Source organism: Phalaenopsis equestris, unplaced genomic scaffold (assembly GCF_001263595.1).
Source record: "Phalaenopsis equestris unplaced genomic scaffold, ASM126359v1 Scaffold000002, whole genome shotgun sequence".
In the NCBI taxonomy this organism is placed as follows: domain Eukaryota; kingdom Viridiplantae; phylum Streptophyta; class Magnoliopsida; order Asparagales; family Orchidaceae; genus Phalaenopsis; species Phalaenopsis equestris.
In genome coordinates, this window is record NW_018164444.1 from 68,912,072 (window position 1) to 68,920,875 (window position 8,804).

Below are 8,804 nucleotides of genomic sequence, written 5' to 3' on the forward strand. Positions count from 1 at the left end.
TATATATATATATATATAAATTAAACGTCCTTCCGAAGCGGGAGACAAGATTTCGATTTCGGCGACCGACAGTTTTTTACGGGCAACTTTTGAACAAAACAAACTTCCCTCTTTTCGCGCCGACACTCACACGAATACCTAAAAGATAAGCACCTACAATTTTAGAAGTAGGCAATCTCTCCCAAATCCTACAATTTGAGGGGTAGGAAGTCTCTCCCTAAGCTTAACCCTAAGACTCATGACCACATTCTAATGTATAACTCTCATCCTAAGAATATTAGCGCTATTTATACTAAGAAATAATAAATAACAAAAGATTGAATTGTCCTTGGGCACATAAAAGATTAAATCACCCTTAGGCGCCGTCATAACTCATAACACAACTTCCTTTGAATGCTGAAAATTTCTGATTATCACCAAAGTTATAGAAAATTAGGAAATTTTAAAACACAAATGCGAAACCATGTGCCTGAACTCCTTTGTAGAGAGAAGCGTTAGATTCATACTTTGGCAGTGCAAACATCGTGAACATTTAAATGTCTTTGAGTCTCAGTGCATTATATAATATAATGCCACATAAGATACATATATAGGTACTTTTTTATTTTGTCCAATTAAATGATTAAGATATGAAAGGCATAACTAGTTGAATTCTATGCCTTCAAAGAAAAAGTATTTATGGAAATGCGTTGAAAAGAAGATAACAATAAAGAACACTAGATTTTTTTTATCGATATTAAGAATGTGAAATGAAGCTTAAAACAATGTTCCTTTGAAATACGTGTGGCCATGTGACTTTATGTACAAATAAAATGGGACACTATTGTGACCAATTTTATACCATTTAATTGGATTTGGTCTGTGATTTTTAAAAGCCTATTGCTCTTTTGTTGCGCGGATCATATTATGGCATTCCAAAAAGAGCTGCATGTTTCCTTAATGAGACTCTCATATCAATCTATAACTTTTAGGTGAATTGATTTATGGGCTATAGCACCAGATTTTTTGAGAAGAATAATTATGTGAATCCAAGTTTGTGTTTACTTAGTTGCAAAAAAATAGTACCATTTGATCTCAACTATTTGCCACGAATCCTCAAAATCTAATGATGTTTTGGCAAGTTGATGCGATGCATGTCCACACAATTCTTTTTTTCAAGTGTTTGTGTTTTTTATTATTAATATATGATGCACCATGGCGGACACACATCAAACATAGACATAGTTGGGACACAACTTGGTTATCTCTTGGATATGGACATGTGGAATGCATCTCCAAAATAAAAAAATTAAAATAATTTATCCTGATACATGCGTCAAACATGACGGAAAATTATTTTCATTTATTTTAGCATATTTAAAGTGGTTTTTATGGGGAATTTCAATCTCAGATTTTGTTTCAGGTTACCAAGGGCAATATCATCTATCCTATTAGTCGTTTGCTTATTTCTTTTCTTTTCTGTTTCATAAGGCTTTTATATTGAAATCTTTTTTAACGTGCATTAAAGATGACCCTTTTGTGTATGAGTTGTTATTAGCATTTGGAGAATATCAAATTCTAATTATAAGTCTATTATAATTTACCAGAAATTAAATATATGTGTGGCACACATATTATTGTGGCCAATGAATGCCGATATCTTATATTTTTGTAGATTGGGCATGCCCCATGCTCATGTTGTGTTGTGTTCTTTTTTTGTATCATATCCATCAGTTGTTGAGTATAAGTTTAATTATTTATCATATAATGTAGGACTTTTTAGTTTCCAAGACCCGCTATTAAGAAAAAAAATTGATGTTGAATGAAATGACATTTTTTCTTCCACGTTTACCTCTCTCTCTCTCTCTCTTTTCGTTCATTTTCTCTAGGCTTCCTTAATTCTTCCATCTGGTTGGTTTGCATCAGTTGGTATTATCGTTTTTATTATTATTATTTGTTGTTACTAATTATTTCCCTATTCCTTCTCTTCTTTAACAGTAGTGAAGAACTTATTGTTTCATGAACAACTATATGTTGGGATGATATCAAGTTAAGTTTTAGCTCAAATTTGTTCATAATGATATGAATCGACTTAAAATTTGTTTTTATTACTATATTATCTATTATGTTTATATTATGTTATATACTTTATATTTTTATGGAAACATTTATTTCAATTCTAATTTCTGGCTAGTTTAAACTATACTTGTGTGAGGCAAAAGAAATTTGAACTCAATTTCGAGTTTTGATTTGAGCTCAAAGACGCATAGTTTAAAATTTGAGCACTTTTCAAATAAGTTTTGAGCTTTTTTTATTATCCTTAATAACGAGAACTTATTTTTTCATGAATAATGACAATGATTTACTATTCCATAAATAATAATGGTGTTTGCACCCTCTCATTATAGAGGTGTTTTTGATGATGGATCATCATTATTTTTCCCTTCAATTTCATCACCATTTTATTAACTCTTCACGAATGCCCATAAGCCATCATCTTCAAAATCAAATTCCTTTTCAAAAATATCTCCGCATGTATTTGAACTTATGATCATTTGTTTTAGATTATTACTTGTCTTTATGCCTAAAGTCTTTTTTATGATAAAAAAGTAGGTTTCTGAGGTTAAGATGGAATTGAAAAATTATTATTTTGAAATTACTTTATAATAACTTATTTGTTGTTTCATTTCTTCTCATCATCTTCTTATCTTCCATAATCCTTCTCTCTCTCAGTCACCTGCAGTTTACTATCTCTTTCATTCTTCTCCTCCCTCTCTGTCTCTTTTCTGTCTCATCTCTACTCCTCTCATATTCTTTGCTTCTTCATTACTCCTTCCCTATGGCATTCTTCTACCGCTGAACCCCCTCACCTGCTATCAACATCTTCGGTTCATCTTCATCTCTTCTTTTCCCATTTCTTTCCATGCTGCTTCACTCACCCTTAATTCTTGCCACCTTTCCCTTTTTCCTTTCACAACCATTGCAAAGGAATCAAAATCTTTTGATTTGCAAGGTTCTATATTTCATTGAATTGCTATTATTAGTGATTGAAGCATAATTGCACTATATCAATACTCCGAGGTTGCAAATACCCCTACTTTAGAGGGTTGATTTGACAGAAAGAATAACCAGAGGTTCTTGACTATATTGTAGAGCTGATGATATCCATACCTACTAAGAGAGTGAATTAGACAACTTAAGAGGGAGGAAAAGCATGCCTAGCGTTATTTCATTCAATATTAATGTTTGTCTTTGTGGGATCCTTTGGAATTCTATTTATGATGGAGAATTTTATGAGATGAGCCTCATTAAACTTATCACACACTAAAAATGACCTTACTGCCCCTTAAATTTATAGACTATAACTAACCTAAAATATACAAATGCGCTTATAATTCAACTAAACTACCGAACTCAATCAGACGAAATGAGAAATGGCTTTATTTTTTCATTAGTTCTCCTGATAGATTCTTCTCCCTTCTCTTAAACGTGGGAGTAGTTTTTCTGCTCTACCTCTTTCTCTTTTGCAGCATCGACTCTAATCCATTTTCATTTTATCTCTGCAGTTCTCCTTACACTGAATTTTTCACCTTTCACAAAATATGTATATAACTAAAAATGGTCCACAATGTTGAGCTAAGTTCTTGAATTTAAAGAGTTCTCTATGTAGAGATTTTTTTGTCGTCCACTGTCTTGAATGTCTTCCCCATGTCTCTGCTTCCGCTGTCCTTCTCATTGGCACGAGATAATGGGCTTTTTTCGCTGATAAGTGTTATCAATCCGCACTGTGGTATGATTTTTCCACTAATCCATGTCGAGAAAAAAAAAAAACACGTGTTTATCTTATGTGAACCACATGATCTACTTTTGGAGAGTTTAGAGCTTTCAATTTTTGATTTACTTGTTTAGCTCACTGCCGGATCTTTTTGCCTAATTTAAAAAATTCTATGCCTATTTAATGGTTTTTGTTTTTGCAGCTTCATTCATCGGGTGTTTTGGCCATAGGGAGCAGTAAGAAAGGAGAAAACTCTTATTCCCATCATCTTGATTCTGATGTAAGGGCGTCATAATTGTTTATATTCCTCCTTTGCTAAACTTCCTCAATATTGTTTTATTTCAGACCAGAAAAAAATAAATATTGACAAAATTTTATGGCTTTATTAGATTGGTGTCTCCGTGGTGGATAGATTTACTTTCTACACCCTTGCTTTCTTTGAGAAACTCAACATGTATAGCAACGCCTCGTTGGGCAGGTAAAATGGTATCTGAATCCTTAGTAATGAAGAGAACATTTTTTATTTTACCAGCCCCCTTGTTGTTGAATTCAGAGCTGCCGGTAATTTTAAATTTATTATGATTTTTTATTAGAAAACTATCATCGGATGTAAATATTATGAAGCTAATCATATGACGCTTAAAATAAACTATCTTACAATTTTGAGAGTTAAGGCAGGCATCAAAATTTTACTCGACTAGCATGAAAACAATTACCTAGGAAAAGGTCTTGTTGAAGTCATGGAGGACGTTTATTCAAGTATTTCATGTAAAGATTTGTTAGATTTCTAATTTTCTGTGTCCTTTTGTTAGCAACGGTGGCATTATAAGGCTCTAATGGCATCTTCGATTCTATTTAACATTTCATGCTATTTACCATAGAAATTTGAGGGAAAGGAGAAGATTAATAAAGGAGGAAAATTCAGTTCATTGATATTTTGTCCCCATCCCCCGATACGGGGTATTACAAAGGTGGGGTCATGACATTACTCTCAATCAAACAACAACCATGCCCTCAAGTTCGAACTAGAAATCATACCAAAACAAATTCAACAGAGGCAACGATCATTCATTCACTCATAATCTCTTAAGCATGTTCTTTTTGTGTGCTAGACTAATTGTGAACATACAAAGGAAAATATTGACTGATTGGCCCTTAAGGAACTCAATTTGTGCTTTGAATTATAAAGAATATGGGCTTGCATGTGTCATGATTCGACTTGGAGCCTTGGAATTACCGAGGTGGGAAAAAATAGCTGGGCGGTAAAATGCAAATTTTAATTATTATTGTTAATTAAGAATGGTTTAATAAATCAAAAAAGTCTGCTGTAATGAAAAAAAATTAGATTCAACTTAAAAAAAAACAATCATAATCAAATTGCCTTTCTCTAGCTCGATTACATCTTTGAGAAATATTTTTTTTTTTCACTCATTTTCAAGATTCAGCCCGTAACCTAAAATATTAGTTTAATTCCTTGCGAGTTATTAACAAGTTAATGAATACTCATATTCCTATAATTACAATAACATAAAGGAAATAGAAATTAACATGTATGTTTGTTAGATAAAGTGAATTAATATAGAATCAATTGACAATTTTTTTTTGGGGGAACATTTAAGTTCATCTATTAAGGTATGCAATCAGGCAGTTGCTGTAGTATAGAATCAACTGATTTCCTGCAGCCCTTTGGACCGCATCCTTCCGGCGCCTCCCCTCCCCCTTGTCGCTGCCGTCCAAGCCACTTTGCTGCTGCTGCAGCAATCCCTCGTTCACCTGACAGGTGCTACTACAAACCCGCAAAACACACACCCCCCTCGCCCTTCCACCTTACCGCCGCCGCCGCCGTAAATCCCCTCTCACCTGTCGACCTGCTTGTTACCCCCACATCCAACCGGCTAACCTGCTTGCTGCTGTCCACCTTACTGTTCCTCCAGCCTCTTCCAAACGGCACAACCCCACCACAACACACAACCTCACTCCCCCCCTCCACCTTAATACTGCTGCCGCAAATCCTATCTCCCCAGACGATCCCAATCCCGTTCCACTTTGCAGCCAACCGCCAACCCCACAGCCAGCCAACCTGCTTGTTGCACACACATGCAACCCACTAACCTGCTTGCTGTCGTCCACCCTACCCTTACTCCATCCTCTTCCAGAAGGCAACCTATCATTCTTGTTCTCAACCTAGCGAGTTGCATGTGTTTGTGTCGTTTTGTTCCTGTTTTGAAGAGACTTTGTTGTAACCTTTTGAATTTTATCAATAAAAAATTCTTTCCATTACGGTTTGGATTAACTCTTTTATCAGTCTTATTCCTTTTAGTTTCAATTATGAATATAGCTTTGTTAGCTATGCATGCAGAATTTATGCCTAACTTGTTTCATCAGGAGAGCGAAGTGGCAAAGTCTATACAAGAGACGGTGGTAAAGAGTCATTTCATATGAAGTTATTTAGGAGGCATTTTTTGTGGCTGAATGTATTGGTTGAAGTCATTGCCCTCAAGTAAGATATATAAATAGTATAGGTGGAGGGTGATGTAGGATTATCAGGTTTAAATTTGTGAGGTTGCCATTTTCTATCATGATTTCGGGGAATTGCAACATATTAACCATTGTATAATTTTATTAGAAAAAATGGTTTTGATCATTTGTGGTCAAGTATTCTTGATTCTTATATAAAGGAATTGAAATGCAGGTATAAATGATAATTTAACTTCTATAGTTATGGTTTTGTTGGTTGAAATTGAAAAAAATTAAAATGTGTGATAAGTGGTTATAATAAAGATTATAAATTTAATAAAACTGCAATCGAGGTGATGTTGTTGTATAATTGTATGGATCTGAATGTTGGTTGTTAAAAAATCATTGATATCTAAATTGAGTGTGTCAGATATAAGAATTGTATGATAGAGGTGTGACAAAAAATGGGAAGGATAAGTTCATAAATGATTATCTCAATGGAGCTATTGGAGTGATATTTGTTGAAGAAAAGTATTTGAAAATAAATTTAGGTGGTTTGAACATGTATAATAAATAAGAGCAATGCGCTTATTAGACAAGTAGATACAATTTGCATTTGTGGACTAAAAGAGGTAGACCTCAAGTAATATTGATAGACAGTCAAACTCATATGTGAAGAATATGTTTCACTTCTTTGATAGCACTCGACAAGAATAAATAATAATATAGGCATTTACATACATAGCATACATATCTTATGTATTTGCCATCTCACGGCACTCAAATCTTTATTATCACATAAAAATAACATTATTATGACATTTTAAAATTTAAATGCACATTTTCATGCATGGATTTAACGCACAGAAGTGTTATGTAATACGGATGTTTAGTGTGAGATATGTACGTACATAAGAATTTTGCTACCAATGTAAATTTCCCATGAAAATATGATGATGATAATGATGGTGATAAATAATGGTGTTTCCATTTGCCGTGACTTGTGTGGGGAGGACTACTGCATGCCATGCATAGCTTCACCATTAGCTATACTTTTGTCACCTCTATGAACAAATTTTTATCTTTATATATTTTTTATATGCTTAATTCTCACGATTAACTTTTGAGTCTTTTCTATTACCTATTAATGTCTACTTTATTGATGGCGGTTAATTTTCTTAACATCTTCAGTCTTTTCGACTCATATAATCCAAACTTGTTGATGTCAACCGCATTTTATCGGATGGATCTCTATCAACGACCACTAAATGAGGTATATATGGCTGTGTTCAATTGCCTTCACCATTGGCGGATACTTAAAAATGTCTATTTTTATGTTCTTTAGATATATATATTATTTTTTACTGCAATTTGAACTATAAATAGCCAAAAAAACTCTATAATATCTTGTTAAGAAAGGGGATTAACGTTAGATAATTTCTCAATGATTTGTAAGTAAATGATATAGACCATCTTAGGAAGAAAAAATTGGAAACTTGTCTACACCAAAACAAGAAAATACTCTATGGCTGTGCAATCCATGATTAAAGATACCAAAAATAAATTTCATAACTGATGAGCTTAATAACTTTTCTAAGTGAGTAAATTCAATCTAATTTGCACCTTGATATTTCGATTATAATATTCGAGCACTCCGAAGGTATCCTGGTCTTTCGCTTGTAGCATCCATGAATTCCACTGTATCTATTCACCATCAAACCTCTAGAAAAATATGTTATCTATTGGTTATTTTGATTCAGGAAAATTTATCTGATATTTATTATGCTCAGGGCATTAGTGTTGTTAATTGACTATTTGTCGGGGTGAGTAGTAATAGATATTACATCATATAATTTTTTTAACTTTCATTCTCTTGCTTGGAACATTTTGGTTATTTTATATTTGACGAGCTTAAATGACACAACAAATGTGATAAATCTTTTATTGGCCTCATAAATTCAATGTATTAATATTATGTCACCCTTTGTCTGCGGTATATTGCTCTAATGAACACGTGTTATAAGAAGCTTTGAGCCCTAAGTTTCCATAAATTGTTAAAAATGTCTGCTTTTTATCTGCATCGTTCCAATGGAACAATTACGTATGATACCAGCAATTTTCTTTTTAACTTGCAAGTTTTTATTGCTGTAAAGCTTCTGCTTCCTGTCTCTTTCTGGTCGTTACTATCAGTATTCCTATATATTATTGCTATTGGCGTCATAATTTCTCCATGCAAAATTTTTTATAGACTAGTTTTCCTACCCAGGATAGGTTCATTTTCAGCTTGTTAAAAAATACCACTGCTCATGTTTGGCTCGTTTATATATCAAGCTCAAAAAATTTGTTTGTGTTTGATCCATTTGCTTAGCGAGCCAAAAACGAGTTGTTCAAGAACAACGAGCCGTTTTTGATAGCCTTAGTCACGCAAGCATAGAATGTTAAGGGTAGAGTCGGGATTTAAATCTTATTATTTATATTAAATTATTCATTTAAATAGAATTTAATATATATTTATTATATTTTTAATTAATAATTTTAATTGCCTTGTAGTCAATTAAATTCTTTAAAAATAATACTCATCAATTATATGTAG

At 33.1% G+C, this 8,804-nt stretch overlaps 1 protein-coding gene across 1 annotated transcript in view; it reads left to right on the plus strand.

Annotated features, from left to right (window-relative positions):
* LOC110027511 (putative GPI-anchor transamidase) overlaps nt 1-8,804 on the plus strand; it is a 22,099-nt gene that overhangs the window by 11,792 nt on the left and 1,503 nt on the right. The window contains exons 6-8 of the mRNA XM_020728981.1: nt 3,957-4,034; nt 4,144-4,232; nt 7,403-7,484. Of these exons, the coding sequence (XP_020584640.1) occupies nt 3,957-4,034; nt 4,144-4,232; nt 7,403-7,484 (249 nt within the window). The remainder of the gene's footprint in view (nt 1-3,956; nt 4,035-4,143; nt 4,233-7,402; nt 7,485-8,804) is intronic.